Below are 21,657 nucleotides of genomic sequence, written 5' to 3' on the forward strand. Positions count from 1 at the left end.
AAACTCAGATACAATTCCTTGCACCATTTCTCCTGAGAATATATTTATATGAAAATGTTGCAGCATGTAACAACAGCAGGAAACAGATAGTCTTAAGATGATTTGGAAGCTTTTCAGAAAGAACAAAATACTCCTACAAAATCTCCTACAAACCATTTAGGTAGAACAGCCTCCTATTTTATTGCTAAGCTTGTTGACAGAGCTCCTGACTCAAGAGAAACATCAAGATTTTCACAGTTTTCTGTTATTTTATGGGGAGGGTCTCAATTTGTGCACATCTGACTACATAAATTATAAAGGAGACTATAATTTCAAGGAAGTAAATTGTTTTCCCCTTCTAAAATAATTTATGGTTTCAGTTTTCTAGCGCAGTTTGAAGATGCCACAAACCCACTAGTGCGTTCTTAAAAGACAGAATAGTTCTGTAAACTGAGAATGTCCTCAGGAAATGTATCAAGTGTCTTTTATAGACACGGTACTTTCAGAAACACTGCCTCACAATCTGTAACTTCACTAACAAAAGTGAAATTTCACCCAAGAACCTTAGGATTCTGTTGTGCAGGAACACAGTGTAGACAGCGATGCTTCCCTTTGTATCAACATGACTTCTCCAATTAGCAATGTTGATTTAGCAAGTCTTTCTCGGGGCATCAACAGAACAAAACCCTAAGTATGGGTTTGAATATATTTTCTCAGTAGGTGGTATTTGTTCCTTCATCTTTGCCCACTCTTCGACTGCTGCAGAGATAAACTGGCAAACACTGACAGAACAAATCAGAAGGGCCGAAAAAGTGTGATTTTAGTTTCCATGGGGTGAATTCGTGCAGGACCAGCTACAGCCCAGCTGCAGATTCATCAGCACATTTCAGTGTGAATCAGAAGCTACATGTAGAACTAAAAATATAAGCTTTCTTTGGGATTACACACAGGAACACTGACTAGAGATGAGTCAGTGAAGTGGATAAGCCCAATATGTTTACTTTGTGGATCAACACATTTCAGAGTAGATTTCAGCATAACTCTCTGTGCACAGAGGGACCAGCAGGAATGCAATTCCTGCTGTGATCAAGGGCTCTGTACCACAAGGCTACTACTTAAGTACATGGCTGGAAGAGAGGATTGTAACCCAAAAGGCTACTCCTGAATTATTCTGGCTGTAGAAATCAGTTCCTACTTTGAAAAAGCAGTTTGATGCAGTGAAGTACATTTGGCTATGAAAGCTGAAAATCACCAGTCCAAAAGACTGACAAAAAGTAGTAATGTTGATAAAAATTTATCTCAGAAACAAACCTAGGAAAGATTTGTCAAAGATGAGGACAAATACTAGATTATAACTGACATTATAAAACTTGAGTTAAGGAAACAGTCTACCATTTAGCATAAAGCAGGTTAATATCTTATACACATTCCATGAGAAACAAGAGACACTTCTAAGTTGTTTCACAAGTCAGTGATTACTGGACATGCCATGTGGCCTGGTGTGGGAATTAAATTATAAAGAATTAGAAGTTTCCATACATGCAGATTGAATGAACAGAAATAATTTGGGGATTCCAATCTGTACAAATAGGAAACTGCCATAGTCATTCAAAGAAAAAAAACCCTGCAGCTTTAATATTAAAAGGCATATGAAACCTTGCATAAAATTTAAAAAAAATGTTTCATCTCCTCTTATGAATCTTGACAGAGTTCTTTTTTCTTACCCTTTGTCTTAACTGTGTCATCATAAGGTTGGAAATGTTTTTCAACAATAGAATGCAGACTGACAGACATTAAATTAATTTACTGCCAGATATATCCTCTACCCTTAATACCTGGCTAATTTATATCATGGTTATATTCACCTTCATTTTAAACTGTGAATGTGGAGAAAATTGCTGACTTCAATACAGCATGACCACATAACCTTAAATAACTCCACTGTTCCTATTTTAAAAGCTGTCTTGCCTCATACAGTAGCTTCAGTCTCTCACTGACCTTGGCTGGAGTCCCTCAGAGTAGAGGCTGTACTCTCCTGGCATGAAGCAATCACCAGCTGGCTCAGACATGATAGATGTGAGCTATCCAACTTCCTTCACTTCTGGCTCACTCAATGAGACAGCAGCAGATTCCTATCTCCTGAGTCAAAAAGATCCGTACAACTTCAAACAGTCCTCAAGGCTACCTACTGTGTTTCCTGATCTTTGCAGTCTATCCTTCACACTCTGTGATCAGGAGAGGACAGGCCAGGGCAGGTCCAGCTGTGAGAGGATGTCACGTTGCAGTTAATTAATAGAAGCCATCCTCTCTCTACCATCATTCTAATTCCCACAATCCACAACTACTATCCAGTATTGGGAAGAAATGAAGAAGTTTTGACCAGACAGTATTCCATGTCCTTTTCAGTACTTAAAACCCTCTTAAAGAAAAACTGCAGCTCTTTGGTTGTTGGCAATTCTGGGTACAATTTGGCTCCAGACTGAGGTACCTAAATCCAGCTGTCTACATGTGTGTTACTGGGCAGGATTTGCTGCATAAACACATGCCAGGCTTACAAGCCACATCTAGCCTGACATTTCATGGACATCCAAGATATCAACAAAAGCTGTAACAGGAGGTTCTACAGGAAGACTGTAACAGCAGTTGGAGAGCAAGTAGGACACACCATAGCATCTAAAAAGGCACCAGACCTTTACCTGGGCAACCAGATCTTGTTATAGACATCCAAGTTCATGTTATAGTCAGTGTAACCTATGGAACTGACAAAGTGTAAAATAGACACCCAGCATGGGCTTGAGTTACTCACAGACGAGGGGCTCAAACCCATGGAACTTAGTCACTTTTCTTGCATCCAACAGAACACAAAAAGTGCAAGACCTACAAGGCAGGTCTTGTGTCAAGTCTGCTAATCCTTTGATAATGACTGCCTAGGACCTGTCAATAGAAAACTAAGGCAAGTCCAGATGAATCCTTGACCTCTGTTGATTATAATACAAGTTTAGATGAAGACATCTACATTGGGTTGTTTTAACTGCAAACTGAATTCTACCTCCTGTGTCAGCTTTAGGAAAATTCTAGTGTAAAGAGTCAGTGTAATTAGCTACAAAAATTAATAATTCAGTCAGTATTGCATGTCTATTTGTCAGTATCCTCTGTTAATTTTGCTATATCCCTATGTTTCTGACTTCTAATCACATTGTATTGACAGAACATAACTGCATTGTAAAAGTTGTCAAGGGACACTGGGAGCTTGAAAGTTGCAGAGGGATTCAGTAGACTGAGAAATAGGAGGCACAGTGGACATCTTTGTAACACTCTGAGACAAGCATTAAGCAAAGTAAATGCTTGAAAATATTGTCTTTTCAGAAGTTTTATATGAAAAAGATCTCGTTGTTTTCTGAGTTACCATTTCAAACTGAGTATATTCTCAAGTTGATACCTGTACCTCCTTTTACATGTTGAAAAATTCCCTATTACATTGACAATGCAAAATACATTCCTTGCAGACTAAAATAATCAATGATGATGTCTGCTGCTGCAGACAGTGCACAGAAACTAGAAATACAAAATAGTTAGAGATTGGCTTTGGATAGAGTATCTTTTACTATCTTCTGTTTCTAAGACTAATAGGGAACTCAGTTCTATAAATGCAATGATAAATATAGACATATAGATACATACTCACACATATATATCAAATATATTTATATTTGGAACAAGTATGATTTCTGTAACAGAAGGTACTGGTCTTCTGAAGATCTGCTGAAGATCATACATTCATATCTTTGCAAAGGGAATGAATTTTCTCTTTAACAACCCAAATCATATTCTAACAAGGATTCTTTAAAAATATCTCAGATTTCAAGCAGCCGAGAAATCAATCCTGCTACAATTGCAGAGCCAGATGAACAACTGTTATGAACTGGGTCAATAACCGAGGAGGAAATAGGACCTAAAAAGTATCCTCTAGGAAGGGAAAAAAAAAAAAAAAAAAAGACCTCATTCCAAGCAGAAACAACCTCCAAACTAAGTTGACAACGAGAACCTGATTGAATCCTGATGAAGTATAAGCAAGTTCCACTGTATCCGATACAGCAGCGATGTCACAGGTTTAGCCAGCTGAATCTGCTGGTGAGTATTCGATACCATGCTGATGTCACGCCAGCTTTAAAACAAAAGTGCTGACTGGAGCAAAGCATCATGGGGCTTGTAGTTCAGACTGTTACACAAGAGGCTTCCTATTTCCAGTTCCTGATTCTGATTTCAGGTTTGGGGTGTGAGTCTTTTCTGCTGGGCTGGCTGCGGGCTTGGGGGGTGGGGGAGGTCATTTTATGGCTGACTTTTGCTGCTGCTTTTCAGCTTTTGCTATTTTTCTGCAAAACAGGCTAAGGTAATTGTACCGTATACAATTTCTGTTAGACTCATTATCTCAACCACAGGGCTTTTTTTGTGTCCTTACAGTTATAAGTGATGCTTAATTGTAAATAAGAATTTTCCAGAGGTTTTGTGGTAGTTTTAGGCTGTGCCTAGAAAAATTTTCCACAGATCTTGAACAGAAAGTGATAGAATGTAAATAAATTACCACTGGATGCAAAAGGGAAAATAATGCTAAGGTATAAATAATCCCATTGGTCTGACCAATCCCTTTGGGAAAGGTGGGAGACTTGATATGCAGAGGCTGCTCCCAGGTGGGGGCACTGGATGGGGATGCCTTGTTGGAGATGCAGCTGTACCTGCAGGATCTAGGGGAAAACATCTCCATTTCCAACACCCATCACTGATGTGTGGAGGTAGATGTTACCTCCCTTCAGTGCAGCTGGTGGGACTGGATGATCACAGTTATGGGGTTGGACCCGACGACCTCTTGAGGTCCCTTCCAACCTCTAATATACTGTAATACTGTGACTACCAACATAAGGTTAGATTTGTAAACTCTTTTTGCTTCCTTTGCTCTGGCAGATACTAGCTGGTGTTTTCTGCTAGCTTGCTGATCTTGGCTGCACTGCTTTGTTGTGGCTAAGTACTAACAAACTACTCTCTGCTCTTCTTTCTCTTGTGCTGTGTACAGGGGGGAAGGAGGGGAAGAGGAGGAAGATGTTGGTTACCCCCTGGTTTTCTCCAGGGGGGTTCTTGTGTTGTTTATAAATTGTAAATGCATGTAAATATTGTATATTTTGTACATTTTCATTGCATTCCATTTTTCTAGATTACAGTTTTGCCTGTAAACACAGCTTCATTTGCTTTCAACTGAGTTGGTCTGGCAATTTTATGTTGGGGAGAATTTCAACCCACCACAGGTTTCTAACCGTGGGCCACACAAATGTCTGAGGGAGGCTGGACAGAATATTTGAGACAGAATTATTTAATGTCATTTGCTCTGCAAATTTCTATAAATCTGAAAGCACAGATAGTTCTTTCCTCTTTTTCTCCCTGTTTCTGCTTGCTTGCTCTCTCTCTCTGTGACCTTGCCAGAACAATCTTTGTTTTGACTACTGTGTGAGGTACCAGGGAGGGGGAAAGGGGGGCAGGCAAAAGCAGGCTAACTGCATGCAGCCTCCTTTGGGGCCTTTTTTATCTAGAGAGGGTTGGGGATGGGAGAGGGGAGAGGAGCTGAATTTGTATAAGGGAGTATTTCTGATGTTGTTGAACTGTGAATAAATATTAAAACACCCAGTATATGTTTACTGTCTTTTACACTTTTATATTTAGTTCATGTTTTGTAAATACAACTTCATTTCACTTCCAAAAATTCTGAGTTAGTGCAGCAAATTTATTCTGGGGGTAAATCTCCAAATTGTTGAGGGGGCAAATCCAACCCACAACACGTGTGTGTTACTTTACCTCCCACTGTTGGGGAAGGGGGGTGGGGGTGTGGGGAGCAAAAGGTTTCTTGTGAGAGCAGGCTGTCTTAAACTGGGATATATATATATGAACTGCTTGTGTTGTTACCTTAGTAATGTAGTTGCAGTGTGAATATCATTCCTTTATTAGATTTGTGAATTATTTTACAGCTAGAAAGTGGATATGGGAGTGAATTTATCCTGAAAGACAACTGAGAGCTTCATGTAGGCTGACACACTATAAAGCAGAACAGAAATTGGGCCAAGTACTGAGAATCAGAATCAAACAGATTTTGAGTTAAAAATGCTCTGTGCATACAAGCTGGCTTCTACACCGTTGTTACTAAGAGCAACCCTGACATCCTAGCTGGACACCAACCCCTCAGTAGAATTTGGATTACACTGTGTGATAATGCATGTGCATGCACATTATTTCTAATATAATTGGGGGAAAGGAATTGCCAAAATCAGAGATGAAAAGGACAGATGGTTCATCTTGCCCACATCATTATAAATCCAGAACTGCATGTTTTCTCTGGTGGTTTGCTGACTAAAACATTTCGTTACTCAAGCCGCAGCATGTCACTCCAGGGATGTTACAAGCCCCTGTCAGTATGCTTGTTTATTGCTCTGTCCCTTGCACCATACTATGCAATTATTCTGTCCTTTAAGTGCAGAAATGGAGCTCAGCTGCTGTACAGGCTGCAGAACTTGAGAAAAACTTGAAATGATGCTGAATTCATCAAAATAAATCAAGGGAAATAAACAGGAAGAAATTAACTTTTTTGCTGTCAGCATAGAATCATAGAATGCTAAGGGTTGGAAGGGACCTCCAGAGATTGAGTCCAACCCTCACGTTACTGTATTTTCAAGTAGCAAAACTGGTATACTATAAGCATATGACTAATCTGAGGTCATGGACCTGTTTTTCAACTTCTTTGTGGCAGTGAAGGATAAAGAGTTTACAACAGGGCTGAATAAAGTTGCATCATGTGGTTATATTCACTTTCTTATTAAAATGTGGCCTTATTTACCAATGTACTAAGTGCTATCAGCTCTCATTATCTTCAGGATGACTTGTGGATGCTCCTCTGTGTCTGAAAAAGCAGGCCAGTTTTAGACTGTTAATTAACTCAGGACAACTATGTAGCATTAAACACAGAAGTTGGGTGGCTTCATTCAACTCTGGATTACATCAGTCTTACAGTAGCTTTCCTCCATGGAAACCCAGGCAACTACACCACTCTTAAGAGACGTTGGTGCAAGTGCTAAAATACAGATTATGTTACTCACATGTAAGTTAGATTTTATTCTTCGTTTTAAATAAGGAGAGGCATTCCTTTCGGTTCTCTGAACTCATTTGTGGTAAATGAAATGCACAGTTGTACAATAAAATGTAAAGTTGGAATAAAAACAAATAGCAATACAAAAATACTCACGCTTCATAGTTGGCTGGAATCCTACCAAGGTGCACTGATGCAAACCTGTTTCCTGACTCACGTCAGAACCCATCAACAAACTTTTCCTGAATGTCTGATGCATTATAAGTCTGGAATTTTACCTGGTCTTTGTCCTAAGATTTTACTTTCATCATCCTCACAAGCAATTCAGCAAAACCATTTCTCAAGTATTGCTGTTATTAAACGCTTCTGTTGCACAATACATGAGAAAGAGAAGATTTCTCCGACTGCTGATGTCCCACACAATTTGATAGATTTACACGTCAAAAATAAGCCAGTGAAATCTGCACAGAAACACACAGGCAGATGCACTTTTATGAACTTGAGTATTCTAGTGGCCAAAAGAAATCATTCATCCAAAGTGTTTCAGAGTAATATGTTAATAAAAAAAGATGTGACAGGCAGTGTATTCCCCCATCAAAAATAGCTGTATATTGTGAGAAGCAGTTGGGCAGCCAGCAAAACCCCTGATAATCTGGGGGTCTGAATCATAAACAGGATATGGGCTGCATTATTTCAACAAATTCCCAGTCTCTGTTATTGGTATTTCAAGTCTGCCCAGATATCAGACTGGTGGTTCCCATAGCAGGGGCATCTGCACTCGGGTGATAAGGATGTGTTGCATTAGCATTGCAAAGACACTGCCTCTGTTTCCTCATAAGCATCCTCAGAAGACTTATATTGTAAACAAAGCATTAATGAAGGAAAAACAGGCAAGACCAAGCTTTGGCTATATACTATACCGAAAAAAATCTTTCCCAGTTTTGTTTTCTGGCTGATAGGATAGTGAAAACTGGGCACAGGGCACATATAAGACAGATGTTTTAATCAGCTGTACTCAACTAATACTGAGGCTTCCAAAGATGGGGAGAGGTCAGATCCAAGCAGGTGTGTAGGCTGTTTATAAGACACAGCTATCTACAAGAATGGAACAGAAGTGTTTAGTAAGGACACAAGTTTGATTGCTCTAGGCAAAACAAATATGAAATAAACCATAATGATGTAGCCTGTTGGAAAACTGAAGTGAGAAAACATTAATGGCTGCATAGGAAAAAAAGGACAAAGCTAGGCAAGAGAGTATCAGATGTACAGGCTAAAGCTGACATTTTGTTTTCTATGCCTTATGTCAATGTGGATTTCTTTCAGTCATCCCTTAGTATCATTAAAAAGCAAAGAATTTGAGTCCAGAACAACTGGTCACCAATATGCAGTGGTGCAGCCCTTTCCCCTACATTTTTCTCTTTACTATTGAAAACTCAAGTAATTATTAATTAGTATTATTGCTAAACTAACTCCTATTTTTTGAACATTCATCATCATAATGCAGCTAAATGTGATGTTTCCTCCTTAAATCTTTCCCACATGTCAAGCCAATCTCCTCAGACTCATTATTATTTTAATGATGGTCTAGGAATTTCCTCCAATTCGCAACAGGTTTGTCACTTAATTTGATTTGAAAAATATGCAGAGCTGCCAATATTCCAGAGAATTAAAATTTCAGGTGTCACTCAACTTGCTACTGCCATAATTGTTGGTAATTTATGTGGAAACAGTTATCAGACTTTGGTTTAGCCGGAGAGGCAATTGAAGGGAAAAAAAAATAATTAAATGCTGCTAAATGCACTGACACAAATTTTCAGAAAAATTGTTAGAAAAATGTTTGAGACTCAAAGACTTAGATATGCTGCAGAGGAGGAAGATGGAGGCCTAGAAAGGTCCAGTTGGATACAACTACTTAAAGCCCAGTGAGTCCAACACATCTTTCACTGCTTTGAGCAGGCCTTCCATATAGCCAAGTCAAAGAGCCCAAAGACCAAAGGTATTAATCTATTCCACTCAGTCCTTTTATTTCTAAAGTACTTCAACTTTTACTCCAATTTTGACTCCAAAGAACAAACTTCACAAATATTTCCACCAAAGTCATGATACATTCACAATTTTCTTTAGAAGACAGAAAACAAACCCTAAAGCACAAACATGATGGTACTAGGCTGTAACAGACAATGCTGGTCTCACAGACTTAGTGTCTTCAACTCTTTTGGCTTCTAAGCTATTTCTTTCTAAAAGCAAGCAGTAGCAAAAAATCAGCATGACTTGGCTTACATTAAAATAAAAAGGAAAGGCAAAATTGTCTGGGATGGATTTAGCAAAATGGTTATTTTTTGAAACATCTTATTAATGTTTACAAATATATGAAGGGTGAGTGTCAAGAAGAAGGGGCCAGTCTCTTTTCAGTTTTGCCCTGTGATAGGACAAGGGGCAAGGGACACAAACTGGAACACAGGAAGTTCCATCTCAACACGAGGGTAACAGAGCACTGGAACAGGCTGCCCAGAGAGGTTGTGGAGTCTCTACTTTCAAAATCCACCTGAATGAATGAATTGCTGGGTAACCTTCCCCAGGTGACCCTGCTTTGGCAGAGGAGTTGGGACTTGATGATCTTTGGAGGTCCCTTCCAACCCCTACCATTCTATGATTCTCCGATTCCATGGTTGTAAAAAGAAGCTACAAGGTCTGCACACCTTTAAAATAGTGACAAGAGTGCCTAGATGCACACAGCTCAGCACTGCTGCAGAGATGGACACGGCTGCTCACGTGGCCAGACCATGCATGGAAGAAATAGGCCACAATTTGCAACATGCCTAGCATGCTTTTAATAATTAATGAGCTAAGAATTCACGTGTATTTCCTGTCAAAGTACAGCACAATTGTAAAACTTCACTGTGTCAGGGTAAATATTTACTAAACCACACAGATGACAGCATGTACAAACATCAATTCAAAAAGTCTGGTTTACCTACTAACACATTCCATACTTCATATACCCATCTTACATTTGGTCATTTACCATCTTACCCAGAGCATAAGTACAGGAGCAGCCAAGTGAAGATACTGTCCTAGGGCACTCATGGACAGCCTCAATGCCACCTTCTCCAGTACCACTAAGTGTGAAACATGAAACACACACCGGGGAGGAATTCCCTGGGAGGGTAACATCACCTGTTACCTTCCTCACACCACCTCAGGGATTCCCACCCACAGGAATGGCTGAGCACACCACCAGCGCTTCCACTAGAGGCACTTTCATGCCGTGTGGAAAGAAAAAAAAAGAAAAAAAAAGGAAAAAAAGGGAAAAAAAAAAAAGGAAAAAAAAAAAAAGCAGAAGAAAAAAAGGTGGCCCATGAGACCGCACAAAAAAGAGCCTTGAAAATCATCTGGGGCTTAGAAAATCCATAGATTTTCCAGGCCACAGCATGCATCTTCCTCTGCCTTAATACAATCTAGGGAGGATGCACTAAATCTGATAGGATCTTGTTTCTTCTGTTGATTTTTGATGCGTTACTTACGTAGGTGAGTGGTCCCAAGGCAGGAAACTAAATACATCTGTTCAGACTAAACATGATTAAGCATCCATTGTGGCTAGTCACAACTTCTCACTGTTACAGCCAAGTGTGAAAAAGAGAGAGCACTCATCTCTCATTTCTTAACTTCTCCCTTTTCCATTAAATCAATCAAACCAAAAAGAGCAGTGAAGGATATGTATTGCACTGTCCAGAGCACTGAGGCTTACACAGCAGCCTGAAAGACTGGAGGTGACACTGGCTACATCCTTCTTTCTAGAAGGAAAGCTCTCTCTTTTTCCAGACAAGAAAACAGCCTCTGCCTCTTTGTAATCCCAGACAGAGTAAGGACACATGTGTTACTATTAAAAAAAAAAAAACCAAACCAAACCAGAACAAACAAAAAAACCCCAAACAAAACAAAACCCCACAAACCTAAGGCTTTCAAATCTAATCATTTCTAACAGTGGTGGTGCAGCATAATGCTACAAACATAAAACTACCCCAAGCACAGACTAATACTATTTTCTGCCTTCCTTCCCCCAGCACACCATTACATTCCAGGTTCTGTGAAGAAAAGTGGAAGGGGAATGAGACAACCCTAATGTAGGGGAAACATGGTAGCCCAGGGCATATTTTTTATGTGGTTAATTTGCAGTTTGTGCACCCATTTGGCGTATGGGTGCAGTTTAGGACTCGTCTCCCCTTCTCATAGCTATGATTGATTTCTGAACATAAAATCAGTCATGAACAACAGATTTCTGTGTAAATATGGTTGTGACTGACTCAATCTTGCTTCCAAGATGAAAACAAATAACAAAACCCAAAATTGATGTCTTCATTATACTCTTTGTTGTGAAAATCAAAATGTAATTCAGATCTATTGTAAAATTTGCAATAAACATGCCAGGAAGAGAGAGACTGGAAGCAGCTATATGCTATTTAAATCAGTCTTTTGTGTCCAGACTCTGACAGAGATAGATAGCACAGATTTCTTTCCAAATGTCTCCTACATGAGAAAATCCCTTCAATGTCACTGATTTTATGTCTCTTTTCTATTTTGATCAATGACTGCCAAATTATAGATGGGTCCACAGAATGGAACAATAAGGCATTTTATGTTAGTCTGCCAGCAAGCTGAGTAGACATTGCTTCCATCATAACTGGCCTAATCAGGGCTCAGGTATAATTTTTCAACATCTCCTTCCTGTGCGTCAGCTATCCTGTGCAAACTATGACATATTAATGCCAAGCTACAGAATATTTTCTTCCTGCTTAGTAACAACCCCAGTGATGTTCTTGCCAGAGCTGGTCTAGCTTACTGTAAGCAGTTATTTTATGCACAGCTATGGTTCTGTAACTGGACTTGATTACACAGCACTACAAGGAAGAAGGTGACCTGAAATATATTTTAGAAATTTAACATTTAGTAACACACAGGGTGAGTTGCTGCTTGCTTGCCATATTCTTGTTATTCCTAAATGAGATTAAAAATCTGCCCCTTCTTCAGTTTTGTTGATATTTCAGCTAACAAGTCAAACCCAGAACTGTCAATAAAGCAAACAAAGACTTGCAAAGAACTTTGAATTCTATGGAAGGCAAAAGATGGTGGAATGACTAAAGCTACTTGCAAACACTGTGCACAAGCACCAAGAGATTTGAATAGAGTTATGTGCTGTAGAACCATGCCAACATAAGTCCTGGAGCCTTTGGTAGTTTTTGTAGTACACTTGCAGTATCAAGTTGCCCGTAAAATACATAGAACTGCCTTTGTGCATGAGAGATTTGTGTGTGAGGCTTCTCTAATATGACTTTCATGAATAGCTGGCAAGAGGCATCTTTATAATGCCCTTGTCTAGTAGCTGAGAACTGATGCTATCAAAGCTGATGCTTCCAGCTATCATGAGAAAAACAGAAAAAGCAATGCAGAAGTAATGCCCTACAATACTAGGTTTTTGCATGGACTATGGAATACATCAACTATTTTATGCAACTTTTGCAATAAATCTGATTATTAGGAAAAAAAAATAAATATGTAAAACCCAGACAATTCTGTTAAGGACAGTGCAGAGTCTTAATTTCACAGATATGCCAAATTAAACAGGGTACACATCACAAAACCCTCAAAAAATAGCTCCTTAATTTGCAGAGCTCTTCCTCTTTGGTCTATCATGACTGCTTTTCTCCTTACTAGCCTGTTTTCCTGCCAGATAAAAAGGCTTGGTACATGCCCTTAACTTCAAGAACTAGCACTGTCATGACAAGAAAATTGAGCTACAGTGAATGGGTATTGAGCTTATGATGCATAGTGAGGTGTCCTGGGTACAGACAACTTGGCATCACAATTCTCAGTGCAAAGATTTCTACAAGCGTAAAAAGCAGATTAAACTGATGGATTTAAATAGAGCAAATGCAAGGCTGTCGGAGACAGGTTGAGATCCCTGACACACTTTACTGCCTTGATTCTCTAAAACAAAATGTATTTGGGAAATACTTTTCTTTCTCAAGTCCTACATACCGTTTGTTTAGCTGAACGTCATTAGGCTCCACTTAAAAACAAACCAAAGACAGACAATAAAGAGAAGTGTAATGACTTTCTTGCAAACTACTTGCTTTAAAATACCACAGTATGCTGTAAGAGAAAAATCATGCTGATGAAAAGTCAGGTACATCCAAGCAGAACAGCCTAGACTACACTTGTTTGTATGCCTGCAGCACAGCAAAGTACTGTCATTAGTATCATAAACTCCTTTCCACTGTTACTTTGTTCTGATTCACCAACACACCTCCTTCAGCCATGTCCTGTAAGCATAGTCAGTCACTCACTATTTGTTTGGTGAAAATGTCATGCAAGGGTCTCATAAGTCTACATGCTTCAATAACTGAACAGTGCCTCCACCACAAGTTGCTCACACTAGTAGTGAGCTAGGAAAACAAAAACAGAGTTATTTTGGGATATACACACATTCGTGGAAATTCTACCACCCAACAGGCACTGCATCCTAGTGATTGCCTCTCAGTATCCAAAATTCACTATGATTTAACTCCAGAAAAACTCCAGGTCCCAAATGACAGGGAGCAGCACTGCTCAGATACACAGAAAGTCTCTGCAGTGGCTTAACAGTTCATTTAGCCTAGTGAGTCTTAAAGTTTGTAATCTTACAGAACTGCTCCATCTACTTTGCTTCTTTTTGCATTAAGTTTTCCCAGTTCAATAAAGTTGGAAAAGAAATAATTGGCTTCCTCACCCCTCAGCCCAATTTTATAGGAAACTACTATTTATAAATACGGGCTCAAAACATACTGATTGCTCCAGAAAGGATCTGCCTATAACTTGGTCCTTCAAGAACTGGGCTTACTGAAGTAAAAAGGTGCTTGTCAGTGCAAGCGAGAAGAATGTCAATTACAATTAAGACACTATGCACAAAAATCAACTCCAACTGCTTTCAGATCCATGTTCCTGACTGCTGTGCATGTTTGGGCAAGCAAATCATGCCAGTTTATGAAGAAGCTGTTTCTGTACCAAGACATATAAATGATGTTTGAAAAAGCCAAGACAAAATAGACAAAAAATATTTAGAAATTAGCTTCACAGTGCTGTTTCCTCATACTCTTGTCCATTTAGACAGATTTACTGTTAGATAATATGAACTTCAAGAAAGTTTTACTGAATACATCCCCTTCTAGAAAGAGGTAATGCTAATGTGTTCTCCTGTGCACACCAAATAGTTCAAGCACTATTTTGTTTGCACACGTTTTTTTTTTTCACTGAGAGAATGTGCCATATCCTTGAATCATATTTCCTTTAGCTGTCTAGCAGGAAAAAAAAAAAAACAAAAACAAACAAAACCAAAACAAAACCTAACAAACATCTCTCTCAAGAACACTTACAATCATTCTGGCTCTGATATGGAAGGGTGTTTTAAATGTTCAGTGTTCATTCCATAACCCTTGATTACACGCTTTGCAATAAAAAAGACAAGAAGACGGGAAGTCAGCATAAACCCAACACCTTCTCTAGAGCACTGACAGCCAGCAGAGCAAAAAGGAAAGCTACAGAGATAAGACCAACCATGTTGTTTAGTGGCTCAAGGCAGACACAGCTCCTGCCTTCTGAATTCAGGATTCAGCTGGGAAATATCCCTGATGCAGGAGAATTCAAAATGAGTAAACAGCCACTTCTAATATGCAACAAATCCATCAGAATTTTGAGAAGAGTATTACACTCCATTACATACTCTCTATATATATATATAATGTGTGTGTGTATATATAAAATTTACATATTTATTTATTTATTTTTATACACACACACACATACACACACACACACACGTTATACTCCGTATGAAGTTGTACTGGTATGCCATATGAAATCAAGTAACCCATAGCACTGGTTTTGCTCTCTTGTTTTTTTCCTTCAGGCTCCTCCCTTCACCTTTTTAATTAGCACCCAAAAGCATGCAGACCTATGAAACAATCCAGAAAGCCATAGGCAAAGGATACAACAAACACATACCTGTAAACAGCATTGGCTTTTCTTCACTCTATCCTTGTAACTATTTTGTTTATTCTGTTTAACATTTCATATAGTTGTTCCATGACTCTAACAAAGATTAACTTCAGAAGAATCATATCAGTGCTTCCAAACGCCATCATCCTGTTATTTCCTTTCAGAAACACACAGCTCTTACCTGTGCATGAATAATCATCAATGCGTATATATCCTGTTTTGCAGATGCACATGAAGGACCCCGGTGTATTTACACACATGGTGTTCTCACGGCAGTAGTGTCGTCCTTCAGCACACTCATCGATATCTGTGAAGAAGGCAAAGAGGATCTCAAGTCAAAGCCAGTGGTGTATTTTTGCAATCCCTCAATACACCACTATTTCACTTCCATCAGTAGTGGGTTAAACTAAAAAGTTGAACAGCAACACATTTTGGAATGTTGCTTTTTTTTTTTTTTTTTTGCTTTCTCTTTCAAAATAACTGCTTGGAGTGTTCAAACAAGAGAAGCAGCATGAGCTTTCTGTGAACAGCTGTTGGTGGAGTTACAAAGAAGATTACACTGGCTTACATTTTTCCCTTTGAAGTGCCTATGATCTGATTCCTATGATGTAAATAAGAGCAAAACAAACAAACAAACAAACAATAACTGGGGTCTTAGACAGCAGACCAACTGCCTCAGCACTGCAATGTCATCTATCACTGTATCTGTACGGTCACTGCAGCAGTACACAAACACACTACTATAAGCCCTTGTTCTAATTGTTGCTTGGGAAGAAACTAAGATTTGAAAAGGCACTAACACTTATAATAAGTTTCTCGCAGAACTATAAACTAGCTAATTGATAATATTTATATATATTTAAGCAATATATCTACACCTAGTATATCCATGTACATAAGTATACTGGATACCTATACACACCATATCCAACAGGAAACGGAAAGAGTCTGATTTATGCAGTGATCTGACAGAAAAGTACAACTTGATAAAATACTTGTTGGGGTGGAATATCTGTTGCAGTATAAAGTCCTAGAGCAAACTGCAGACATAAATCATGGTAGGCATGTACTACAAAACCTGAATAACTTTGGTATTCCCTTGGGCTGCAAAATTAGAAGCATTTGTCGTACCATGTTATACTTCAATAGTAAGACAGAGAAAGCACCACAAATAAAAATAAATGAATTTTTAAAAACCCCTTCTCTACAGTATTATGCCACAAAGAAGAAAAGTTATATTAATTTGAAAGTGCTTAGTAGCATATAGTTCCTGTAACACTAAAGACAGCATTGCTGAGATGCTCTGTACATCTAGTTATATTGTCATGCACAATGCATCACTGAACCTTCCTACATAAGTATGTTAAAAATCAAAAGGGTGGATTGTAGGCTTGGGGATTTTTCCTGCTCATCAATTTTTATTTCCTCCGTTTTCAGTATTTTTACAGCTTTCAGAGCAGAAAATAAAATCTTTGAATGGAAAACAGTGGTGTGTTCCAGAGACTGATGATGGTTCCAAACAATAGGCAGGCTATATAAACTCAAATAAGGGTTGACATCTCAATGCTATGATGCTAAATGTCAAAAGTGTTAACTTTAGTCCTGTTTAGGTCGTTTGCTTATCTCGCAATTCTTCCTCTCTTCCAAGTGTCTGTAAATCAATGCCTAGTTAACAACTGCATTCCTTGCTTGTTTCCCTCATGCTCCCCCTTTACATTCCCAGAAAATTTTCCTTGCAGTACAAAACAGTGCAATACACTGAATATTAGCAATTCTGTAGTCATCTCCTAATTTCATCCAGTTTCAAAAAAAACTATTTTCTCTGCCCTGTGCAGCTATTCTACTGGAGAAGCTGAGGGAAGCTGCCTGCAAATCATGAAGGTGTTCACTGTGAATGCTCAGGGTGGTGAACCCCACCTACTTCACATGCATTTGGTTCCTACTTATTTCATGGCCAATATAAGTCAGTTGATTTCCTTCCCTTCCTTTCCCTGTAAGCTCCGCAGGCATGGAATACTCATAGCTCTATTAGGGTGTTGGTTTGGAAAAGATGATTTTGTAATTTTCATGTACATACACACATCCCTTACCGCCCCCACTCAAAAAAAAAAAAAAATAATGTGTATTTATAGTGAGCATACTAAGGCTCAAAACACATTTTGTGAAAGTCATCTAAGAAAGCAAAACACACAAAAAAAGTGAAACTATCACAGGACTACCCCAGAGGCAGGTGGCTTTACACAGAATCACAGAATGTTAGGGGTTGGAAGGAACCTCCAGAGATCATCAAGTCCAACTGCCCTGCCAGATCAGGATCACCTAGCGCAGGCAGCACAGGAATGCATCCAAGGCGGTTTTCATAGTCTCTAGAGCAGAATCTATGGGCAGCCTGTTCCAATGCTCCATCACCCTCACCATAAAGTGCATTCTCATGTTGAGGTGGATCCTCCTGTGTTCTAGCTTTTACCTTTTGCTCCTTGTCCTGTCCCTGGGCACCATCAGAAAGAGACTGGCACCTTTATCTTGACATCAACCCCTCAGATATTTATAGACTTTGATAAGAATCCCTCTCAGCCTTCTCTACTCAAGACTAAACAGACCCAATTCTCTCAGTCTTTCTTCATAGGAGAGAGATTCAAGTCCTGCAATCATCTTTACTTGGAAAATGGCACGGATCTCCTGACCTACAGATGTTCTGCTGAAACATAAATGTGCAGTTGACAAAACCAGCCAGCAGTCACAACATATGCCTCAGCTACTACCACAAACCATGTCACTTGTATCTGTCACAATTTCAGTTCACAGCTCCATATTAAATTAATGTTGTTGATTTGTATTTAAGTAACAGCATCAGTCTTCGAGTAATTAGAGTCCTTATGTTCTTGGCATCAACAGACTGCCTAAGAGCTGGCTTTGGCACCCTCAGAAAATTCTACTTAAAGATCCAAAGCCTCAAAAGCATTAAACAGAACTTTCTGAAAGCTATATTAATGATTGCTTTGGCACGTAAATAGCCACAGGAGACCCAAAACACTAATGGTTTTACATTTTACAGTGAAAAAGCCAGAGCTACTCTGCTTCAAACCTGCTAATTTAGAAGTGTTCTAAATAAAAGCTTTCATTTTGCCAACATACCACATATTGATGTTTTGCAAAATGTTTTATTTATAATTGCATTTATTTCAAAACCTTGAGTTTTCAACTGGGTAAAAAAAAAAAAAAAAACCAAACCACAAAACCACAGAAGACAGCCACAAACAAACAAAATCACAAAACAAAACCCAACCCACAATTGATCAGGTTAACTCTGAGGTGTTTCATTTGAACAAATCTGGATTGTTGGGTTTTTTTGTAAACTAATTTGCAGATATTGCTCACTTTTTGTTTGTTTGTTTGGGGTTTTTTGTTGTTTGGTTTTTTGTTTGTTTGTTTGGGGTTTTTTTTGGTTGGCCACTGAGAAACAAAACTCTTCCCCATCCAGCTCTTTGGAAAAACCTATAGAGAATGCAAAGGAAATGGAAATAAAGTTAACATTATTGCTACTATCAAGTCATTATATTAAATTAGCACTTAAAGATCCTAATCCGGTGTCAAAACTCCATTGGTCTACACCATGGACACACAGTTGATAAAAAGGTGCTTTTACATACAGTTTGCAGCTTTAGCACTAAATTACACCACCACAGGACACAAAAGATAATAAGAAAAGACTAAAGTAACAGTCAAATGACAAATAGTGACACAGACCAATCACACTAAAAACATGATGTTCCATTCCCCCTTTAGCACTCTATATGCAAGCTTTGTATGCATCAGGTTAAGGTATTACAGATCAAGGAGAAGTGAATTGGAGCAGAGAAAAGGCCCAACATCTGTTCTTTTTCAAAGCTACCAAAATAAAAGCCTTTTCATTCTGCTCATGGTTGAAACACTAGTGTAGCCTTTTATTCACCTTTAGATACAAATGCACTAAGTGCAGCAGAAAACCTGATGCATTTCTGTATCTAAGAAAGCATAGGACATTTATCTTCATTTTCCCCTGCCAAAAAGGTTAGTTAGCATATTAATGCACATTACCATCTTACTGTTTAGCCAGTAAAATGTTGAAGTCAGTTCAATAGGATGAATGCACCACTCCAATGGTTGCATGCATTCAACAATAAAGACTTGTGTGCTTGAAGTCTGTGATGTGATACTGAGCCACCAGCTGTGATGTACTGACAACAATGTAGTCATGGAGATCATCAACCTACTCTGTTCCCTGTGGAACAGATAAAGGAAACATCTCTGGGAAAATTGGTTAGTGCAAAAATATTTGCAATCTGCACTTCAACGATTTGTTTATATTTGCAAAACCATCAAAACTTAAAAAAAAAAAACCAAAACCCAAACCAAAACAAAAAACCCTGCCTTTCTTCATCACCCAAGCACTCAAACAAAATTTATGCAAACTGTATAGCCCAGGATGAGTTTCTCTGTATCCTTTTCTCCTGTACCCTAATGAGTTTGCTTCCCCAGAGTGAAATTCCCAGTTAGGTTTTTCAAACCTATTAACAGGAGAAGAACTTGACCTGCAATCTATAAATCATTGTTGACCAAACCCTCACAGTAACAAACAAAGCCTCTCCTTAGGCCTTGCTATCTATCACTGCCTTTATCCACCACAAAAGCCTGCAATAACAAATGAGTTTGGTACTAAGTCAGTAAATCTAGGCTGTGAAGAGAGGGGACTATTTCCAGAACTGAGGATCCTTTATGGACAGTGTCCTGCCTCCAGCCATTTCCTTTAAAACTCAATGCTATCTAAGCATCAGTGATCTCCCTCGTCACATTTACAGAGGCATATGTCGGGCAGAGAGATGCTCTAGTAGAATTGTTGCAAAAAAAGAATATTAAGTATCCAGGAAAAAAGCAAACAGGAGGGAAAAAAAATTTATTTATAAAAAATATTTCTCATAAGCATATAAAAAAAATTACCTTGAACACAAGAGTAAAGCAGATTAGACCTACATTTTTAAAACCAAAGCCCCATGGGTATTTTGTGTTAACACAAGGTTGTGTCTTCACGGCCCATAAATACAATGCCCCACATTTGCCTTTACAACTTCATTAGTAAACCTGCACACTGCCCTGAGGTCTCAGCTGCTAAGAGCATGGGTATCATTTACCCATTGCTTGTGAATCCTCAGCCTCTATCCTAGTTGAACCAACTACAAGAACACACCCCACATATTGAGTTAAAACACACAAAATCATTTCGAGAATACACAAATACCAAGAAGGGGGAAAAAAATTAACCTTCACTTTCCCCACCATGCTGCTCCCAGCAAGAACTTGGGACACTGACAACTCGCTGCAGCGATGCATAAGGAAGGTAAAAGGAAATGGGCAGCTACTTGTGTCTATTGACTTTTATTGAATTATCAATAGACCTTAAGAGAAACAGGGTAAACTGGATTATAAATGTTAGAACTGTTGCAACTGAACTAGTAGGAGATTATTATATCTTGACTAGACTGCTAAAGCATGACTCAGATGAAAAATAAATTCTAATTATTGGATCTTCACACAAGGCTTGTTCTTTCCTTGACCATGACTAAACTGCATAGGCAACACACACACATTGTACGCATCTTGGTGCCTTTCCCTTCACATTATTTTAAATCTCTGATCTTTGCTTAAGCTCCTGGTTTCTCTGCCCATCTTCTGCAGCCTGAGAAGGGGCTATTAGGACAGAAAATACTTTTAAAATAAAAGCAGTCACTCAAGTTCTACCTACCTTGACAAAAGTGCTGTATAGCTTTGAAAGAGCACAATACAATGTTACAGCATTTCAGAAATACAATTTTTAACAGTACAAAGAGTTGTTTTTATTTCAACTTGCCCCAGTTTTTGGAAAGGAAGACAGACTGTTGTGATAAAACCGTCCTCGTTAAACATGCAGTAGGAAATATTGTTTAAAAGCTACCTGTGCAATGAGACTCTTGGAAGAAAAATAAATCTTCACCTTGGTTTCATGAAAATATCACTGGACTCTACATACATTATATAGTTTTTCAAAAATCCTATATCACACTGGAAAATTTTGAAAACAAATATAGTCTGTCACCATGTCACATTTTACTTGGCAAACTGCATCTTCTTACTATTTAATAATATCTTATAATTAATTCATATGGTAGTGTATACATGATAAAACAAGCAATTATATATATAGCTATCTGTCAGACAGGAAGGCATCCCAGCGGGCCTTTCCCTAGGCACAAAATAACTTAACTTGTGTGATGTAGCTGCATAATGAGAATATAAAGGATTTTGTATATAATTAATTAGTGAATTCTGAAAATCAGAAAAACTTACTGAGACTCCATTCCCCTTCAGCACTGCACTCAGCTAGAAATAGGTCTTTAAATCTGAATTGTGACATAATATTTTTCAGTTTGTTTTGTTTGTTTGGGGAAACAGGCTATTGGTTTTAGGGGTGTTGGGTTTGGGGGTGGGGTTTTTTTGGTTGGTTGGTTGAT

General features: G+C 38.6%; 1 protein-coding gene across 1 annotated transcript in view; it reads right to left on the reverse strand.

The window, feature by feature from the left end:
• NELL2 (neural EGFL like 2) overlaps positions 1-21,657 on the reverse strand; it is a 153,541-nt gene that overhangs the window by 54,015 nt on the left and 77,869 nt on the right. The window contains exon 13 of the mRNA XM_054399534.1: positions 15,315-15,440. Within this exon, the coding sequence (XP_054255509.1) occupies positions 15,315-15,440 (126 nt within the window). The remainder of the gene's footprint in view (positions 1-15,314; positions 15,441-21,657) is intronic.

Source organism: Indicator indicator, chromosome 3, assembly GCF_027791375.1.
Source record: "Indicator indicator isolate 239-I01 chromosome 3, UM_Iind_1.1, whole genome shotgun sequence".
Lineage (NCBI taxonomy): Eukaryota > Metazoa > Chordata > Aves > Piciformes > Indicatoridae > Indicator > Indicator indicator.